We start from the raw sequence: 21701 nt of genomic DNA on the forward strand, positions 1-21701 counted from the left end.
CTGCTTTTTCACAGGTTTACGAATGGAAGATTTACCTGCAAGCCTGAAAGACTCTGGAGGCCTGGCAACCGCCAAATTTGCAGTAGAGGTCATAGGTATACGCTTGCTGTCTGAATGAAGAATGGATGCCTCGGACACGAGTCAGCTTAGTGGCTCCAGCTGAAGAGGCAACAGGTGAAAGGTCGGAAGGCAAAATGGAGGACGGAGGCCTAGGGGACTCAAATGGTCTCAACCGAGGCCTGGGATTGAAAATCCATGGACTGCAAGGGCTGCAAAGATGCCTCACTGGCTACCGCCTGACTGACAACCATCTTAACATCATCTAAGGACTTAACTTTCTGAATCCTGTTGCGGTCCTTAACCTTACGTTTCTTGGGGAAATCCAAAGCCTGAAGACCGGTGGATGCCATACCGACAAATTTAGGCCAAACTCCAAAATGCTTAACTAAAACCTTAGCTCGACAACGAATAGTACGCGGATTAAAGGAGGAACAGAGATCACAATTAGGAATGTCGTGGTCAAGGCCTAAACAAATAACGCAATCGGAATGAAAATCTCTATTGGGAATCTGTTTTCCACAGGTAAGGCAATTAACTTTTTCTGGCATTCGTTAAGGCGAGAAAAGAGGATCCCCAATGGGGTACTTAGCTGTAGGTGACTTCAACTTTGTAGTCAGAAACCAAAAAAGGTAAACTGCCAACTGGCACTTGTGCATGAAATGCTTCTGCTTCGGGCTTCGCAGCAAGGAAGACTGAGGAAGTGACGTTGGGCTGCCTCCTTTTGTATCGGACGTACTTTACAACCGAAAGCAGCCGATGTCATTTTTGCTTATCTTTGGTATTCTGGCTGATCAAGGGCTACCGGGAGCCAGATATCCCATTAGTTAGGACTGCAACAGTGAAACACGAACATCACAGTAATGGTACCTTGTCTTGGAACTGCAGTTTCTCCAGATTATCACAACGGTCTGCACTCTCTCCTTGTAGAAAGAAGAGAAACTGTTTCTAAGCAGAATCAAATAAAACCTGCTGTTTAGCCTGCGGTTAGAGAGAAACATTCCCTCCCAGGACAGTCCACTCCTTCTAGGACCATGGAATGGACAATTTTTCACATACTATTTGCCAGGGTTCATTTGGATTGGGAAGGGGACAGGAAGACAAGCAGGTGGTAGTGCTTGACATCTCAGCAGACATTTTAATAGGTGATAACTTTGTTAATACAGTATGGTGTGCATATGCGGTTGCAAACAGCCAGACATGAAGGTAATCACATGGGAAAGGCAGTAGCAGCGAGACCTAGCCAATGTCTACGCCTCCAAGAGAGCTGGAAATGTGTTCACTTCAGAAAAAGAGCTAGGTTACACCAATAAACCTGAACTAGGTTCACAGATGTCAGAAAATACTGGCCTCTAAAGAAGTTATTTCAGGGAAAGAAATGTATGACAACAGTGAACCTAACTCAGAGACCGTTCTCAAAAAGTAGTGAACTTCTGCCCAGTCTCATGGAGAAGAGGGGATAATGCCACCACTACATACATCACCTGTGTTCCACTAGTGATAAGGGCACTGGGGAGACCAGGAAGGGAAGATGGGATTGAATAGCCAAAGCGAGCTTGCTCATCCTGGGCGAAATTATGACATCTACATGAGTGAAGATGTGTCACTCACAGTAATGGGCCTAGTATTGCTCAGTATATACATGTGCTGTCTGACTGAAACCGCTGTAAAGTTCACAATGCTGCCACAGAGCTCAAGGGACCTAGCAGCTTAACACAAACATCCCTACCCCGCCTCCAGTGAATGATGGCAATCTCTTTTTGCTTGATTCTTACCTCCCAGAAGAATGAACCGACCAGTGGGCTCTCTCCTTTGGGAAAAAATGAGTAGGTCAATTGCTTTGTCAAATGGGGAGGCTTGATGGTTATTGTGGAGCAACAAAACAAAATACTACTGTATTTCTATTAGGAGGAGAACCAGGGAGTACTGCAAATAGGAAGTTAAGACACTGGTTTACAAACCTTCAGGAAAACAGTGTAAGGGGCTCTTAATCCTCAATGGCAAAGGGAGCTACGTGCAGAAAATAAGGCTGCTGTATCAAAACTGGACTCACAAAGATGGGGTACAGGGAACAGTGGTCAGTAACTGGTATCTCCTAGGGCCTACAATCAAGTACTTCTAACCATGGCCATTTCATTTTTCAGTCCATAGGACTACAAAAAATATCAAAATGGATGCTTATACAAAACTTTTAATGGCCAAGCATTTCAAAAGACAAAAAAAAAGTACTGCAATGTTTCCCAGCAGTGGAAAAAATGTTGCTAAAACAGGAAATAAACCTAGGGTATACACAGCTGGGAGGGCACCATAAAGATCAGAGTATATATCTTCTAAATTCAAGCTCAAGCCTCAGAAAATCCTGTTTGAGGGCTTATAGAGGAAATGTTAAAAAATATGGCCTCTGCAAAGGACTCTGAAGTTCCATTTTGGAAAGAAAAAATAGAAATGGTAAAGGTACAGTAAATCTTTAGCAAGAGACCGTTTTCAATCTGATGTCATATTTTTTTCCAATTTTTTTGTCTTCTCAATGTTTTAGTTTCAATTTTGTCTGTAAGCTTTTTACCATCTGCCTATTTACTTGGACATAAAATGCTTAATCTTATCTGCTTCAAGTAAAGAATTGTATTATTCAGACTATGAATGCTTGTGACAGTTTTATTTATTAGCTTAAGGGTTTATAACATTTTATCTGCCTAACAAACTATGTCGTGTCCATCCTTGCTGACAGCTAACTGCTACCATTTGAACAATTAAATACTGGTTTAATTAAGGGTAAACAGTAAGCTGTGTTCTTGTTCTGTATGGCAGCTTACCTTAAAGTTTGGGAAGGACGGAGTTGGTGATGGAGAGTCACTATTTTACCCCACAATTCTTAATGTGTTTTGGCTCTTCTAGCACTACAGGATGTTACATACAACTTCCTAGATCTACAACTTTATGTTAATGTGGCTAGCTCATCAGTTTAAGGCCGACCTCCGCTCTGACACCACTTTTCCAAAGTTAATACACAATGCCAGACTGCATACGTCTCTATACACGCTGCATGCAAGGAATCATTTAGGTCATCATACAGTGGACTCTTCAAAATTCAGCCCCTTTATATCCAAAATACTGCAACCTTGGAAGTGGGGGGATGAGGGTGATGCCTCCTAAAAGCATTCTATTTCACAGAATTTTGACTGAATCTCATCAACTGCTGTTTTGATAAGCAGAGTTAAAATGATTTCTCATGCATTTGTTAATTACCCACAGTAATACTTCTGTTCATCAAGGTCAGTAACCCATGTATACCGCCATCAAGTATAAAGTGAAACACATGCTACAGGTGGATTATTTCAGAAGCACAATAAATGACAGAAGTATTTTGGCAAGACAAGAGTCACCAAATCTGTTTTGCACAACTGTTTGGCCAGTGAACCCCGCCCCCTCACGACAAAGAAAATCACCTCAATGGTGATTTTGTAAATAGATTATATGTTTGGTCAATGAAAATAATAAATTATAGAATTTTATCCCCTCAAAGTTTAAATCAGGAAGTTAATATGCATTTTTAACTGTATTTAATTTAGTCATGTTTAAAGAAATATGAAATAATTTTACATTTAAATACGTTTAGTTAAATTGATTGATTTTAAATGGGATCTTACTTGCATAAAAATCAGTTAAAGTTTAAAGTCATATCCTGTGAAGGAGAATACCTGAGGTACCAGACTGGTATTAAAGTCGGATGCTTATTGAACAACTTGGATTCTTTGCTTTTTTTGTACATTTGTTAAGTTTAAGTTGTATTTCATGATGACTATATAGAGAGTTTCTCCTTTGTGTGCCATTGAGCTAGTTGGTGAAATAACCAACTCTACATCTGTCGTAAACTTATATTCTTGTCTAACAGTCAGCAAAAGCAGATTTAAGCAGTTCTACCTTTACTGGGTAAATATAAAAGTGACTGCACCTCTTGAATTGTCTTTTTATATAGAGAAAACAAATAAATAGTTACAAAAGGTGCAGTTGTGAATTTTATCCGCATCCTACCATCCAGTGCCAGTAGATGGGCTCAAGCCTTTTCCATTCCAGATAGGCATCGAGTCGGGCATTCTCAGACTCCAGTGTGTGCAACACCTAATTAACAAAATAAAGATTAGATTATTAAGGCTAAACAATGTAAATTAAACAAAACCTGACTGATCACAAACATTTCTTTTGCACATTTTGATACATAAAGAAATGTAGTTACTTATAAGATAAATAATAAGATGAAGTCAAAAAAGAGTTTACTAGCAAGGCAGGAATATAGTACAAAACTATCCAATGCAGATTACTCAGGCAAGTTACAAAGTCCAAATGTAAGGCTTTACTTGACCTCCAACAGTATTTTTACTCAATTTATACCATGCTCTGCTGCCATGGAGAACAGTGACTAAGGACTAGGACAACAAAGAACAGTAAAACATGTACAGTAAATTCTCAAGCAAAAAAAAAAAAAAAAAAAAAAAAAAATCGAACAAATACAGTATAGTATGAAAAATTCAGTTTTTCATGTGTTGCACTTTGTTTCCCTCCACAGAAACATACCTTATGTTTTTAGAGTTTTAAAAAAGGAAAATGCAAATAAGTTTCCTCTTTCCCCAACCTGAGAATAAGTCAAACCAAACAAGTCAAATTGCTAAAATGTCAACACTCGCTCCATACTCAATTTGCATCAGATTGCACATTCTCTCTCCGATCTCTCACATAATCTCTTTAGCTTTCACACATGCATTCACTCACTCTTCAGCTTTCATACATCTCTCCAATCTGTCACACACCACGTCTGCTTCCATACACGTATTCACCCTCTCTCTATTCAATTCATTCAATTCGAATCCACTCAGCGTACCACTGAAAACCGTTCTGCATGCCATGCTTTCTAGTGGAAATATAAAAGTGTAAAATATTATTATTCCAACCAGACTTTTAATTACTGTATTTCAATATTAAAATCAAATCAATACAGTGTTTATAGTATAGGGTACAGTATTTCTCAGGTCTATTTTTAATAGTAACTCTCAAGCAACCAGAAACTACACTTATCTGGCATCTACCAATCCTCATAGGTGCCGGTTAACGGAGAGATTATTGTACTGCAAAGTGTTTGGCAACTAAATGCTTCAAGGAGTAACTTACCGAACATTTTATGAAATCAAGCACATCTAGGGAAAGAAAGGTGTGGAATGAATTGTTGTCCCCATTTTCATGAACATGGCAACAGCAAAACCTATGGTAACAATTATTTTTTTGGATGAAGATAACCTCACAGATCGTAATGCTCCCTAAAAGAACTCCCTTACAAACAGTGAGTTTTAAAGCTGCTCTTTTGCACTTTTCATCCTACTGAAACAGAGGCCATCAGTAGTGGTGTCTGTACTACAAGATAACTATTATATCATTGTCTAAAAAAAAAAAAGATACAACTATTAAAAAAAAAAAAAAAAAAAAAAAGGATTTCACTCATTTGCCACACACCAAAGTGCACAAGACGTGCCCTGCTCGAACATCCTGGCAAATAGGGTAGGAAAAAAAATCGGCCATATTCAATTAACTACTGCCACCTCCTCACATACAAAGCAAATCTGCTGCTCTATACAACAAAAGTGCAACACTTGGCTAAAAATAATTTTATGAGATTGATAAAGATTTGTAGAGTTGAAGGCCCACCACTGTATCACCAGCACTGGACTGCAACTATTAAATATATCCATTTCATTAATGCTACAATGAAAAGAATCAGTAAGACAATACCAAAAGGATGCAAAACAAACATTTCATTCAGGAAAATATGGTACCAATGGAGTCTAACGTGTGGATAAGAGATGAGAAACAAGGTAATATATTATCACCATATGATAAAGTCAAGACTCTGGTTAGAGAGATGAAAAAAAATGTCAGTAGATCTGTGAGAAAAACTTTGTTAAAGTACCAGTCAGGGTCTGTTCCAAATCCTCAAAAGCACTGAAATTATGCCAACTACAAGGTACAGTCAGTGTGCCCATTCTAAATATAAACCAATCATTACTACCAGAATGAAGTCCAAAGCTGGCAAACCAATGTGCAATCTACAACACTACAGAAATAATAATAATAATAAAAACTGCATTAAACTGAACAGTCTTACTCCCCAGCACCCATATAAACAGCAGAAAATGACGTCAAAAAATAAATAAAAAACTAGCCCGAGATGTCATAGGAGAACTGAACAGGGGCAGTTTGTGATTCAAAACTACACCTAAAACAGAAACACTACAAAAAAAAATCATATATAAAAATCTACATTGTTTCATCCCAAGCTATAAAACAGACAACCTAGAAAACCTCAACTAAAATGTCACTTAAAGCAGCACACAAGTATGCAAGCCACACGTCTGTGTATATAAATTAAACACAGAAGGCAACAGTGAAAGTCCGACTTTCCAACTTACATCTTAATAGAGCAATTACAGCTCTTAAATGAAGGTTAAGCAAAGAAACCAGTAATACACGAGCATTAAAATAACTTGCTTTGCTGCAAATTGCCCCTTTAGAACTCAACACTGTTCTGTCCTTTAAACAGCTAAATTGGACTGAACTCTTAATAATCTCCACTACAGTCCATTACTACTAGTTCATACACTGATATACTACCCTGATAAGTATCCGGCACCGAAGCATCTTCAACACTACCACCTACATTCAGTTTAAAGACAAACTCCTCCCCTTCATCACTAAAATCCAAAATTTATCGGGAGCCTCCTTATACTCAAAACTCTGTAGCTACCCCCTGGAATGCCCTCCCATATGCTCCCAGACCTCTTGAAAATCAATCAACTGGCATTCACAACACATTTAAGAAAACACCTCTCAACATCCCAGTTTCTCTAGCTGTACATCTCCAGGATAAATGTAACATCTCTACTTTCGTATTCATCTTCTGCTATACCTCTGCTCACCACTACACTGTTACCAGCTAGCACTCTGTCCTCACCCACCCCACCTTCTATCCATACTTCTCCTAACTTTTTTTACCACCATTTTTATTTATAACTTGTAATTAGATCAACCTTTTGCTTTTCACCATTTGTAAATAATTCGGGTCTATATCATGGCATCAAAAAGGACATTAACCGAATGGCTTAAACATCGAAAATGCCGTTCATCGAAGTCGCTCTTGTGGTGGGCTGTGCCCCCATACCCCCTGCTAATTATATATACCAACTCTTGAGATCGCACTACAATGAAGAAAGGGCAAAGTTTCTAATCTTCACTGTACTGTGATCTTACAATACACACCTCGATGAACGGCATTTTCGATTTTTAAGCTGTTCATTTAATGTTCTTTTCGATGCCGTGATATAGAAACAATAACTCAGTATTCTGTATTGTGACATCTATCCTACTGCACAATTATTTAATTATACCTGTATAGAATATAATTAGTATAAGAAGCCTTACTACTGTATGTACAACTATCTCATCTATTTTGACATTGTAAATTTTATTTTAATTGTATTTTGCCCAATATTGTATACCTTAACAGAGTTTGTTGTACTGCATGTACTGGAGCTTTTCTCTCTCAGTTTCCACCGAAAAGGGGCCTTTGTGTCCAGCCAGACTTTCCTGGTCAACAAATATAAAACAAACTCATTAAACAAAAATATGAGGAATGACTTATTTTAGTACAACAAAAGTGGAAGACTACATAACTTACCAAACAACATTAACAGAATTGTGTGTCTGGCAAGGTTTGTTTTACTCAAGGGTGGTGTACTTTGATCACGAGAGCTTCCAGCATACCAGCTTTGGTTAAACTAAGCATTATTCACACTTGGCTACAGTTTACTCATAAATCAACCCACAGTGAGGGCTCCCCTTCCAACACTTCTAAAATCTGACCACTTTACACTTCATGTTAAAATCCAGACTTGTGTTACAAAGGTAAAATGACAACTAAACCAACTGTAGTTCTATATGCAAGAGGATGTTAATGCATCAAGATGTGGGTTCCAACTAGAGCATCCAAAGTACGGAATATCCTTTTGTGAATTTTGTATATATAGTAAGCACAACTATATTACCTGTGGTGGTGGTGCTGTGGTAGCGTTGTCGCCTCATAGTCAGACGCTGTCCGGTTCGATTCTCAGCTAGAGCGTCTTCTGCGTGGAGACATGCGTGAATGGGCGTACCTTCGTTGAAGGTTGTGCGTCAGGGCTGGTAACTCAGCACGTAAAAATCAACTACCAATCATTAGTGGACCGGAGTTCCGCTGTGGCGACCCCTAACCAGGAAAAGCCGACAGACACAAGTAAGCACAATTATAAGACAATTGGAAAATCCACTACAGGAAAAATACAGAAACTTCACTCCATTAGAATATATTGTTTAAAACCCACAACAGGAAAGTACACAGATTTTTCTCAGCTGTTATGTTGTTTACAAGTACATAAAGGGAAAGTTCATGGATTTTACAGTTTTGCTATCTGCCTTCTATTTCCCATACAGTGGCATTACACATTCAACTCTTCAAGTTATATGTAATTCTTGTTAAATTACCTGAAGTAAAATTTGCTGCCTCCAATACATAATTGTACAATGTGTGCAGTATCTGTAAATGTAACCAAACTTATAAGTCGTAGATCCACAAATGATAAAAATACAAATAAGCAAAACTAGACATCAAACCAAAAAGAAAAGAAACAAAGACTGATAGAAGTGTCTCATTAAAAAATGTTTCTGCAGGAGGACAAGTCGCCCCTGCACCCAACATGTAGGAGGCAAACCCCTCATCCCTCAGACTTAAATATACCACCATATAATTGCACCAATTCAAAGAAGGGAGAAATCTGCCTGAAAACAAGAATTACTGCAAAGAAAAACAGAACAGCACAGGCAAAGATTCCCCAAAAGAAAAGCCAAAATTCCACTGCCATAGCCACATCCATAAACAATAAAACACCCATCCAACATCATCACGTAGACACTGACAAACTGGTAAAGGTAACAAACTACAAAAACTGCAAATAACCAGGTTTTAATCCGCACACAAAAAGAGACAATAAAAGTTAGCGCTTTCGTCTTGCTTCAGTGAGCATGATTTCTTCAGACTAATGGGACTAAAATAGTTTGCCATAAATGAAACAATCGCATGACCAACTTAAATGCATTGATTAAAACTAAAAGGTGTAGCTCATCACAAAAGAAAGCAGACTATTCAGCTAAACGAAATACATTGTTCTAATAAAATTCATCACAGAAGTTCATTACCTAACTGCAAAATTCATCAAGACTAGTACAAACTGTGCAAAATACGCTCATAAATATGGTGATAATAAAATATCTTAAAATAGTAAAAACTATGAAATAGTTGTTGTTCTTCTTTAGGCTTTTTCCGGTTAGGGGTCCCCACAGCGGAACTCCGGTAATAGTAAAAACCATGAAATAATGTTAAATAACAATAATGAATAACCTGAACGGTGTATTATAAAAATATTGTAAAACTGTTTCAAAACTCGTTAAAAACTCATTAAACCTTTTCCAATGTACAAAACTGCATTATTTTATGTTAAGCAAAAAAATTAATAAATTGATAGGACTACTTGTACTATCTTTGCAAGCTCCTTAATTTTAAAACACAAGCTAAGGAGCAAAAATCATTTAAACCAGGCATAATGGATGCGTTCACTTTTATTTGCCAAAGTAACTCTCGCAATTCAAGCCTCAAGGACTGAGGACCACCTCTAATGTCAAGTTCCACCTGATCAATAACTGTAAAAGTGAAGTCATGTTGGGGGTTTTCATGAATATGTTTAGCTAGTGCGTTTTCTAATTTAGTGTTCTTGATGCTGTATAAATGCTCATAGACTCTGTCCCTGAAGGGACGGTCGCTCTTGCCGATGTAAAAACATGAGCATAATTTGCAGCTTGCCAAATAAACAACACCCCTAGATCCACAATTTAATCTTTTGTTAATTCTATACTTTTTGTCCCTGATCGTAAAGGAATTGCCTACCTCCATATGACTGCAATAATTGCAGTTTTCACTTTTGTACATGCCCGGAGCCCTTGCCTGCGGTCTTTGAATTCTTTCCAAAAGATTCTTAAAATTAGATCCTTTTCTAAAAACAATAGTGGGTTTAGATCCAACCGTACCACCTACTTGTTTATCCAAAGTTAAACTCCAATTCTTGAATAAGATTTGGCATATTTCATAGGCATCAATGCTATAAGTAATAATGAAAGTCAATTTAAATGGATTCAGTGTATCGGGTTGATTTTGTTCCTTAACAGGCCAATTATTAATATTAGTATCAAAATCTATTGACAGAATGGGATTAAAAATATCTCTATTCCTCTTGTGTTGTATCTCCCCTATGAGTTCTTCTAATAGTGGTAGAGGGTAGCCTCATTTCAAAAACATGTTGCATAATGTGTGGCATTCGATCATAAAATCGTCGTCAGAGACCATACGGGCCTCCCTGACCAGTTGGCCTTTGACAACAGATCTCTTTTGCTGATAGGGGTGGCAGCTAGTGAAGTGGAGGAATGAATCTGAATAAGTATGTTTTCTGTGAATTTTGGCTTTAAAAGCCTTGTTCCTCCTATCCTTGTATAGATCAACATCTAAATATTTTATATTATCAGTTCCAAAGCTGCGAGTGAAAGCCAAAAATTGTGTTGTACTATTCAGATATTCCATGAAAGACTGAATGATTTTGGGTTTTCCTTCAAAAATAATAAATACATCATCTAAAAATCTAGTATAATAAGTTATGTTTTTACTAAAAGCATTATTATTATTAAAAATGTATTGCTGCTCCCAGTGGGCCATCACTATATTAGCGAAACTGACACCACATGGGGAGTCCAAAGCAACACCTGCTTTTTGTAAAAATATTTCTCAAACATAAAGTGGTTATTAGAATCAAATCTGGGAATTCTTGAACCAGCTCAATATTCCTTTTTGGACATCCCTTCTTAAGCATAAAACTGACCACCCAGTCAATGCCTATATTAGCGGGAATGACCATGTATAGTTCCTTCACATCTACGGTCAGAAAAACTACATCATCTTAATACTCAAGACCATTAATGTTTTTTTAAGAAGGACCAAGAATCCTTACATAAATGTTTTACATGCTCGACAAGTTTCTTTAAAATAGTGTCAACATATTTGGCTAGTGGAAACGTGATTGAACTTCTCCCATTGACAATTGGTCATAAAGGGGGGTCTTCTAAGCTGTTATGCACCTTCGGGATCCCAAAAATAATGGGTGCGCGGGGGGCTAAACAAGTTAAATAATTATATAAATGAATACTGATTCTGGGCTCAATGAACAAATAATTTAAAAACACTTTCACCTTTTGTTGGGCCCTGTTGACTTCATTTAATGATGCTACTTCATAATTGTTAGTATTGAAAAGCTTAAACATACAATTTCTGTAATCAAACTGTAATCAAACTCATCAAAAAATACAAGCCCACCTCCTTTACCTGGTTTAATAGCCCGTACATTCCGATGGTTTAAGGAACCCAAAAGGTCCCAATCTTGTTCAGTAAACTTCAATGTCTTATTGTGAGTAATGGAAGTCCTTTTGTCTAGCAAACTGCGTAGGTCCAACTCACAAATCCATTCAAATGTGGACAAGGAAAGACTAAAAGTGGGTTAAATGTACTCAAAACCTTACATTCTCTGTGGACCAATGTCGTTGTCGTTTACACCACAATAACAAAAATAAATATGCTGTCAGGAATACTAGTTCCAATGTAGGTGATGGGAATTTCAATCAGAACAACAGTATGGCCAACCAAGACTATAACTCCAACAACAATAATCAAAATTTTCACAGGAGATGGCAGTCCCAGAGCAATCTGAACAACTCGAGAGCATGGAAAGCCAACAATCAGAGCAGCAACAACAGGACTCAAACATAACTGTTGGGCCAGATAGTCATATCCTAGCTGGTCCCCCTGTTCCTGATTTTAGCATAACTTACAACACCGATCGGGATTTCAAAATTTTCAATTATTCCAACATGGCTGTCGACACTTCATTACTGGATTTACTAGCAAGGGGTTCGACCTTTGTCCCCGATCATAGGGCAGTTTTGCCTAGCTCTATTATAGATCTGAAACTGTTCACACGAAAGCTAAACTTGGAAAGCATGTTTCACAACCAACCAATGGTCCACAGAGAATGCAAGGTTTTGAGTACATTTAACCCACCTTTTAGTCCCTTCCTTGTCCACATTTGAACGGATTTGTGAGTTGGACCTTCGCAATTTGCTAGACAAAAGGACTTTCATTACTCACAATAAGACATTGAATTTTACTGAACAAGATTGGGACCTTTTGGGTTTCTTAAATCATCAGAATGTACGGGTTATTAAACCAGATAAAGGACGTGGGCTTGTATTTTTTGACGAGTTTGATTACAGAAATCGTACGTTTAAGCTTTTGAATACTAACAATTATGAAGTAGCATCATTAAATGAAGTCAACAGGGCCCATCAAAAGGTAAAAGTGTTTTTAAATGATTTGTTCATTGAGTCCAGAATCAGTACTGATTTATATAATTATTTAAAACATGATCTTCAGGAGTCAGGAACAACTTTTGGAAATTTATTGCGAATCCCAGGCTTTGCAGGAAAGAAATAGCAAAGTGTTGATGCTGAAGTAATGTCTCTGGGAAAGGAGGTCTGAATCAGCAGGCCATCCAGGTAAGGAAATGCCAGACTCCCTTTAACCTGCAGAAAGCAACCACAGGAGTGATGCATTTGGTGAAAACCCTTGGGGCAATAGAGGCCAAATGGCAAAGCAGAGAACTGAAAATGCCAGGAAGCCAGAAACATAAAATCTTTCTTAAAAGGGAATGAATAGGGATGTGAAGATAAGCAACCTTGAGATGCAAGGAAAATAGAAAAGCCTGAGGAAGTAATAGAGGAAGCCAAGTTTGAAGAGACAGCTTCTGAAAGAAAGGGACCTTCAAAAAGGTATTTAGTTGAGAAAGGTCCAGAATAGGTCTCCAGGTGCCTTCTTTCCTGAGGACCAAGAATATTCTGGAATAAAACCTCTTCTCCCTCTGAGTTTAAATTTCTTGAATTGTTCCTTGAGCCAACGGGCCCTGAAGCACCTCTGGAAAAAAGGGCAGTTGTTCCTGAAGAGGCTTAAGAATGACCAAAAAAAGGGGGGGGGGGTTCCAAACCATGTAATAACCCTGGTAAATGATGGAAAGAACTCAGGAGTCTTGGGTGATATTTAACCAAAAAGGAGGGGAGAGGGAAATTCATGGAAAAAGAGGAATATGATTGAGAAGAACAGAGCAAGGATAATCAGACAACACCTGGTCTGTCAAGAAAAGGAGGATTCTGATTAGGAGTTTCAGTAGCCTTAAAAGGAGGAGCTCTTCTACCACCCTTTTTACCTTTGGGGGAAGGCAAGACTGCCTATGAACAAAGGCAGTTCTGATGATATTCTATAATCATAGTTGGCTCCTCTTCTATCAATAATATCTGAGGAACCCCCTATTCCCTTCGGTAATTACCAGCTGCAGTTCCCCTGTACATCCAAAGAAGATGTCTGCAAGGCCTCCATGGACGTGTGTGGAGTCAGATCCATACCAGACTCCAAAACAGTCAAGGCGGAGGAATCAGAGAAGGAAGCTGAATGATCCTCCAGGCTGTCACCAGCTTCAAAAGACGTGGAAGCAGTAGAGCTGAAGAATCTGACTGAGCTTTCTTGGTTTTCTTCTTCTTCTGACCCTTGGGCTGGGAAGATCCTTTCATGGTGTCTTTACCCAAGAGTTTAAGTCATTGGATCTCCAGGTAAGTCGCAAGGGAAGAAAGCTGACTATGCAACATCTTAGAGATGAAAGCTTGACAAATCTCACAGGAAATAAGGTTGTGGGGGGAAGCACCTAAACAGAACAAACACCGCTCATGATGATCTTTATGGGGAATCTGTCTCCCATCTTGGCATGAAGACCCAACATCCAGAAACAATGCAAAACAAAGACAACAAAATCAAAACCCCCGATGGGCCATATCTGAAAGTGGATGAAAACCAGCAGATAAACAGCGTTCAGACAGATGATCGAAGATGGTGTTTGGACTGGTGGCAAAGAAGTTCTGAGAGTGGTACATCTGGAATCACCTTTATGTCCTATGCTGTATGCAGGAAGCATGTATGTGACATATGACATACCCATTACAACCTAAAGGCTTTGGTAAACTGGCTGGATGTCAGGCTCCCCTTGGCAAGACATCCCTATTGTAAGGACTACTGCAACAGTGATATGAAAGAACATATACTCAAAGGGTAATTTCCTACTATTAAGTGATAACCTTGCAAAATTGCAAGCTCCCATAAACCTTGAGAATACTGCTGCCTATGCAGAACTGTTCAGAGAAACCTTATACGGGCATGTTAATAGTTGCATAAAAGCAGCTGTATCCACCAGGAAGAAGTACAGAACTAACTAAAAAAAACAAGCCACCTTGGTGGAATCACATCATCAACAGGCTGTATAACAGATGAAAGAAAATCATGGCAAAAATTATGAGGTGGAGCAACCAGCAGGATAAAAGCGCACTCAAACAAAACAAACAACTCAGAGGCACAAATAAAGTCTACCAAAGCCAAATTTGAGGTAAATTTGGGCTACCAGGCCAAGGATAACCCACAAAGCATTCTTTAGCTTTGTCCGCAACCTCAAAGGCATCACACAATTGAAAGCAGAGCTCACTGTAAATGAAGCCACCTATACTGAGCAAGAAGATACAACAAACCTACTGGCAAGCAAATTCAGCTCCAACTTTACCCCTCTCTCCCTAGCAACCTTCTCTCAGGAAATACCACCAAATATAACTCTATTGCTAGCACTAGGGACTAGGGAACAGGTCCTTAATGCTCTAAGGCCAAGAATACTGCATCAATGGGCTCAGACAACATCCTAGGATGCCTTCTAAATATCATGAAATGTGATCCATCAGGCCATTTGGAATTGCTTTTTAACTGTAGCCTCCAAATAAGCTTCACTCCTCATGAATAGAGAATAGCAAAAGTCATCCCTCTACACAAAGGTGGGCTATCTACTGACCCTTGGAACTACAGACCCGCACTAGTCTCATATGCAAGGCCACGGAGAGAATCATCATGGAAATATAATCAATAATGACATAGGAAACCTCCCGAAACTGGACCCAACCCCAAACTGGTTTCATCAAGGGCAGGTCATGCCTACTCAACCTGGTGGACTTCTTTAAGAAGGTCACCAAAGCAATGGATGAGGGCAAAATGTCTCACACTGCCTACCTTGACATGGCTAAGGTATTTGACACAATCGTCCCCTCTGGCATTTTTGACAAACTTAAGAGGTTAGGTACAAACCCTTACTTCACCTGGTGAATAGCCAGCTGGCTCACAGACAGGACCTAGGAAGTTATAAAGTACAGTTTTGTACCTACCATAAATGTAGATGTTCGAGTGCTCATACAGCTGCAGTCATCACACTTGGGTTATCCTGCCGTCAGGCGGGTCCTCGGTCGGCCGAATTCCAAAGTCTAGGTCCGGCATCGGTTGTCGTCACTTCCTCCCTGACGTCAGTGTGGCAGGGGTATAAAAGAGGCAGCTGACGCCATTTTCTTCAGTTTTTCTTGCCCCAGATGTCAGGTGCCCCCAGAAAGGAAGGCAATACATGATGTTATGCAAACATAAATAAATCAAAACAGTAGTTGCAAGCAAATACACCATGAAGGAATACCCCAAATAGGTTGTATGTTAAAGGTGTTTGTCATAAGCCCTGTCCTAAGAGGGGATGGAGGGAGGGTAACCTGGACTGCAGCTGTATGAGCACTCGAACATCTACATTTATGGTAGGTACAAAACTGCACTATGTTCATCGTGCATACAGCTGCAGTCATCACACTTGGGTAGAATCCCAAAGCTAAGTAAGGGTGGCTGGTACTAAGCGGATTTAGGAGGGGCTACAATGCCCTGCAGGACTGCTGTGGCAAAGCCCGCTCTAGATTTTGAGTATAGTGGAAGGTGGTAGTGCTTGGTGAAAGTGTGCACTGAACTCCAAGTAGCTGCTTCCAAAATGTCCTTGGTAGGGACCCCCCTGAGGAAAGCTGCTTAGGTAGCTGTAGCCCTGGTGGAGTGGGATCTGATGTATGCAGGCACTGGTTTTCCATGAAATGAATAACAAAAGCGTATGCAATGGGCTATCCATTTTGAAATAGTCTGTTTGGAAATGGCCTTTCCTTGAGCACCTGTAGCATAGGACACAGAGCTGCTCAGATTTCCTGAATGACTTTGTTCTGTCCAAGTAATAACGAAGTTGCCTGTGAATGTCCAAGGAGTGTAGTAGCCTCTCCCCTTTGTTCTGTGGATTTGGATAAAAGGTAGGTAAATGAATAGTCTGATTCAAAGCCACACTGGATACTACCTTTGGCATGAAGGTAGGGTTGGTTCATAAGGAAACTCTGTCCTGATGGAAAATGATGAATGGTTGCACAGCCATGAGGGCCTGTAGCTCCGAAACCCTGCATGCTGAGGTAATAGCCAGAAGCAAGGCTGTTTTCCATGACAAGTATTGTAGCTCTGCTGAAGAAGCTGGCTCAAAAGGAGGCAGTGTCAGCTTCTCCAATCTGGTTGAGGTCCCAAGCTGGAGCTGGTGGTTTCCGTGGGGGTTTTATATTTTTGCCCTCTGAGGAACTGCCTTAATAGAGGATGTGAGAATAAAGGAGGATCCGTATTGTATTGTGCTGAAATGGCTGAAGCGTGGATCTTGATGGAAGAGAAGGAAAGGCCACTGTTTAACATCTCAGCTAGGTACTGTAAAATCTGAGGTATATTTATTACCCAAGGATTCTGGCCCTTTGCTTGATTCCAGGAACAAAATCGTTTCCATTTGGCAGAGTAGGTTTTTCTGGTAGAGGGTCTCCTGGCCTCCAAGATGACATCCTGTACCTCTTTGGAGAGGAGAGTCTGTTGGCAAATTAAGGTATTTTCCATGCAGCTAGATTTAAAGTTCTGAGCTGGCTGTGAAGGGTCTTGTAGTTGTGCTGGGACAACAGAAGAGGAACTTGAGGTAGGATCTATGGTGGTGAGTGTGACAGGCTCTTTAGGAGAGGATACCAGTGCTGTCGTGGCCAGTCTGGAGCAATGAGAATCATTTGTGGCCTCCCTGCTCTGGTTTTTAATAGGACTTTGGTCAGTAAAGGTAGAGGGGGGAAGGCATAGACTGTCAATGCTGTCCAATTGAAAGAGAGTGTGTCCACTTTCCAGGCCTGTGGATGATAGGTCCTTGAGCAGAATTTTTCCAAATGGTAATTTCTGTGGGTAGCAAATAGATCTATGTCTGGCTGTCCCCATGCATGAGTTATCTTTGAGAAGACTTGAGGATGCAACTTCCATTCGTGAGGGTCTGTCATAATTCTGCTTAAGTTGTCTGCCAGTGTGTTTTCCTTCCCTGGCAGGAATTGTGCCTGCAGTTGAACTTGTAATTCCAATGCTGTGTTCCACAGGGTCATAGCTTGCCTGCACAGGAGGTATGAATGCGTCCCTCCCTGTTTGTTTATGTACCACATGACTGTGGTGTGGTGTTGTCTGTCCTTATTAACAGCTGGCCCGGATGCAGTAGGTCCTTGAAGGTCATAAGAGCATTTTGCACAGCTAGCATCTCCTTTTGGTTGATGTGTAGGTGCATCTGTTTTTGGCACCATTTTCCCTGGCTGCACTGATCTGCCATGTGTGCTCCCCAGGCGTAGTCTGAGGCGTCTGTTGTAATGATTTGACTTGCTTGTGGTATACAGAAAGGGAGACCCGTGTTTCTTTGGCATGCTTGAGCCCACCACAAAAATTCCTTTTGAAGGCATGGAATGAGTGGTAAAATTGTTTCCAAGCTGTGGCTGTGTTGAGACCATAAGTTTTTTAGGTACCACTGTAGTTTCCTCATATGCAGCTTTGCAAATGGTATTAGTAGGATGCAAGATGCCATGAACCCCAGAGCCTCCAGGATTTTCCTTGCAGTTAGCCTGGTTAAAGTTGCCATTTTGTTGAAGTATTGAGACAGTTGCCCTTGTTTGTCTGACGTGAGGGTAAGCCATCTGGGCCATTGTATTTAAGCTGGCACCCAGGAAAATTATCTGTTGAGAGGGTATTAGTTTTGATTTCTTTTTGTTCACTGTGTACCCCAGGCAGTTTAACAGTTTTATTACAAACGCCAGATGCTGCAATAGAATGTCCTTGCTGTCCGCTTGGATCAGGCAGTCGTCCAGATATGGGTAGATTTGTATTCCTCGTTGTCTGCAGCATGCAATTACTGATGCCAGGCATTTCGTAAACACTCTGGGTGCAGTTGATAAGCCAAAGGGCAATGCAGAGAATTGATAATGGGTTGAACCTGCAAGAAATCTGAGGTATCTTCTGCAATCTTGTCTGATAGGGACATGCAGGTATGCCTCCTTGAGGTCCAACGTTACCAGCCAAGACTCCTTGCCCAGCATGGGAAGGAGCTGCTGTAATGTGAACATCTTGAATTTTGGTACCTCTAGATATGCGTTTAGAATAGATAGGTCTAAGATGGGTCTCCAATCTTTGTCCTTCCTTGGTACCAGAAATAGTCTTGAATAAAAACCTTGACCTTGTTCTTTTGCAGGTACCTCTTGAATTGCTTTCATATCCATGAGAGCAGAAATTTGTTTCTGTGCCTCTGCCCATTGATTTTGTGGCAGGTTTGGCATGCCTCTCATTTTTGGAAGGGTGTGAAAGTGGAACTTGTAGCCTCTGTCTATAATATCCAGAATCCATTTGTCCTTTGTAACAATGTGCCAGTTTTTTGAAAATAAGGCCAGTTTTCCGCCCAAAGGTGCTGCCATTATTGCTTTGTTTGGCAGGAATAGGGAAAGTCATTGTATCTGTTTTCTAAATGACTGTGGTCTATCTTCACCTCTTGGGGCTGGTGCTTGCCACTGCCTAGCTCTGTAAGATCCTTGAGGTTGTCCTCTACCCCTTGGGCGTCTGTATCTACCCCTTTGGGGTCTATCCGTGGCTGGAAAGGACCAATTTTATGAAGGCCAGTTTCTGCTTAAGCGTGGAGGCTGCACCTGCAAGAAATCTTTAACTGTTTGCATAGATTTCGCTTTTTCCTCCATTTTCTTTAGTACCTCCTCCGTTTTAACACCAAACAATACATCTTTTTGTAGTGGTGCATCGAATAACTTTGCTTTGACATGATCTGGTAAGGTTTGCTCTTTGAGCCAAGCGTGTCTACGTATGACAGTCCCCGTGACAGCAGCTCTACATGAGGCCTCTAAAGCATCAAAACCACACTGTAAGGTATGTTTCCCCACTTGTTCTGCTCCATGCAACAAATCCTGCAACTCTTTCAAATCTGGTTGTTCTGTTTGTGTCATTTTGCTTTTCAGCTGAGATAGCAAGAACTGCTGGTACTTTAACATATGAAATTGACAGTTTAATGCCCTCATGGTTGAAGTGGCTGATGTATACACCTTTTTCCCCCGCCTTTCTAATGCTCTGGAATCTCTCTCTGAAGGTAAAGGGTTTTTAGCAGTAGAGGCCTTCACCCCCTTGGGACCCTGAGAAATAGTTTGGGTCAGCAGAAGGGCTTTTATAAAAGAACTGGTGAGAATCAGGAACCCGGTAATATCTGTCTGGTTTAACAGGGGCAGGAGGTAGAGTCTGGATTAAGACTGGCTTCTGCGTACATATCATCCAAAATATCTAAGACAGGAGGAATAGCCAGGGGCCTATGCTGGGGAAGCAGCAGAAATTCCCTGAGCCTTTTCTTGGAATCTGAGTAATCTTGGCCTTCCCAGTGGAAGTGCTCTCTCAATGTATGAAGGGTTCCCCCAAAAGAGTAGTCCTCAGGGGGGGAGAGACCGAGGGAATAGACTCCTCAGCATCAGAGTCTTCAAATGGGGAATAGGCGTAATCCTGGTCCTCAGAAAGGTCTGAGGTAATAGAAGCCTGGTCTGAGGAAGGGAAGTCTTCCTCCAACCTGGGTCTTTTGTCTGAGGGGGGTTGAGAACCCCTGATGAGTGTAATCAAATCCTCAGCCATTTTAAGCATCTGTTTTTTAGGCATGGGGCCTTGAGAGGGGGTCTGAGGACCCTGTTTTTTAATTTTCATTGGAGCTTTAGGTTTAGAGATTGATTTAGTAGAGAAGGTGGTAGGCCTGAAAATGCCTTCAGAAATGGCAGGCCTCGCTAAATTTTCCGTTTCTCTGCCAAAAGTGGCGTCGGTATCTGCAGTGGGAATGGTGACCGAGGAAGCTGCGACCTCGGGTACTGAAGTCGCCGGTAAAATAGATTAATCGGTAGTCGGGGGCTGCGTAGGTGCCTCGCTGAGAACCGGTAGTCAGCCTTAGCGTGATCTCAGTACAGGCCTCGTATGTCTGTCCTTATCCTTGCGTTTTTTGCCTGAAACTGGCGTCGGTATATCCGACGACATGATACAATTAAATTTTTTGCCAAAATAATGAAGGGTGAACTCCGCCCGGCACTTAATAGTGCGCTTGTTAAACCTAGCACAAAAACGGCAGGCCGAGACGTCGTGGTCTGGCCCTAAGCAAGGTATACAGTAAGAGTGAAAATACTTGTGAGGTATTTGCTTCCCACAAGAAATGCAATTATTAACTTTGTCTGACATCGGTCTGAGGCAAGAAAAGTTTCCCCAACGGGGTACTTAGCTTTAAAGAAGACTTCGGCTGAAATACTTTTCGTAAATCTCAGGAGCTGGCCGACCGGCACTTGCGAACTGCTTCTGCTTCGGGCACCGCGCGGCAAGAAAGACTGAAGAAAATTGCGTCGGCTGCCTCTTTTATACCCCTGCCGCACTGATGTCAGGGAGGAAGCAACGACAACAGACGCTGGACCTAGACTTTGGAATTCGGCCGACCGAGAACCCGCCTGACGGCAGGATAACCCAAGTGTGATGACTGCAGCTGTATGCACGATGAACATCTAGGGAGTCCCCTTCTACAAAGAGGCCAGTCACAAGTGGAGTCCCTCAGGGATCAGTCCTGGGGGCTGCTCCTTTTTGGCATTTACTTCGCTGAAGTCAAGGCCAATGTTAATGGCCTCTGGCTGACTAAATTTGCAGAGGATTGCAAATGAGGACCAGTCATTGAATCGCACACTGACACAAATGTTTTCCAGGAAGTGCTGACACAGAGAAACAACTGGTGCTAGAGCCATGGACTAAAACTAAATGCCAAGAAATGCATAATAGTATCCTTCGGGAAGTCATCCATCCCTGGAACCTATCATATTGACATTCAGGGCTGACCCATTAGTCAGGGACTTGGGGACACACAGACAGTAATCTAGCCTTTGACCATCACATGTCTACAGTACAGAGGAAATCATTCTATGTTGTGCACCTTGTAAACAAAAGTATGGCATCTAGACCCAAATAAGTCATTGTTGCACTGTATTCTGCATTCATCAGACCTATCATAGAGTACAATTCCCCATTTGGTATGTACCTAACCAGGCATATCCGACAACTGGAACTTCCACAGGGGTTCCTCACTAAAAGAATACAGGGTGTAAGTAATATGTCCTATTCAGACCACCTTAACACCCTATCACTGTATTCGGTCTCCTACAGAATG

General features: G+C 40.8%; 1 protein-coding gene across 2 annotated transcripts in view; it reads right to left on the reverse strand.

Moving 5' to 3' along the window:
- The window catches only part of TEDC1 (tubulin epsilon and delta complex 1), a 264463-nt gene that overhangs the window by 88448 nt on the left and 154314 nt on the right, over positions 1–21701 (reverse strand). For both annotated transcript variants that reach the window (XM_044074102.1, XM_044074103.1), the window contains one exon: positions 4090–4176. In XM_044074102.1, coding sequence (XP_043930037.1) covers positions 4090–4176 — 87 coding nt within the window. The remainder of the gene's footprint in view (positions 1–4089; positions 4177–21701) is intronic.

This window comes from Protopterus annectens, chromosome 6.part0, assembly GCF_019279795.1.
Source record: "Protopterus annectens isolate FY-2018-M chromosome 6.part0, PAN1.0, whole genome shotgun sequence".
Lineage (NCBI taxonomy): Eukaryota > Metazoa > Chordata > Ceratodontiformes > Protopteridae > Protopterus > Protopterus annectens.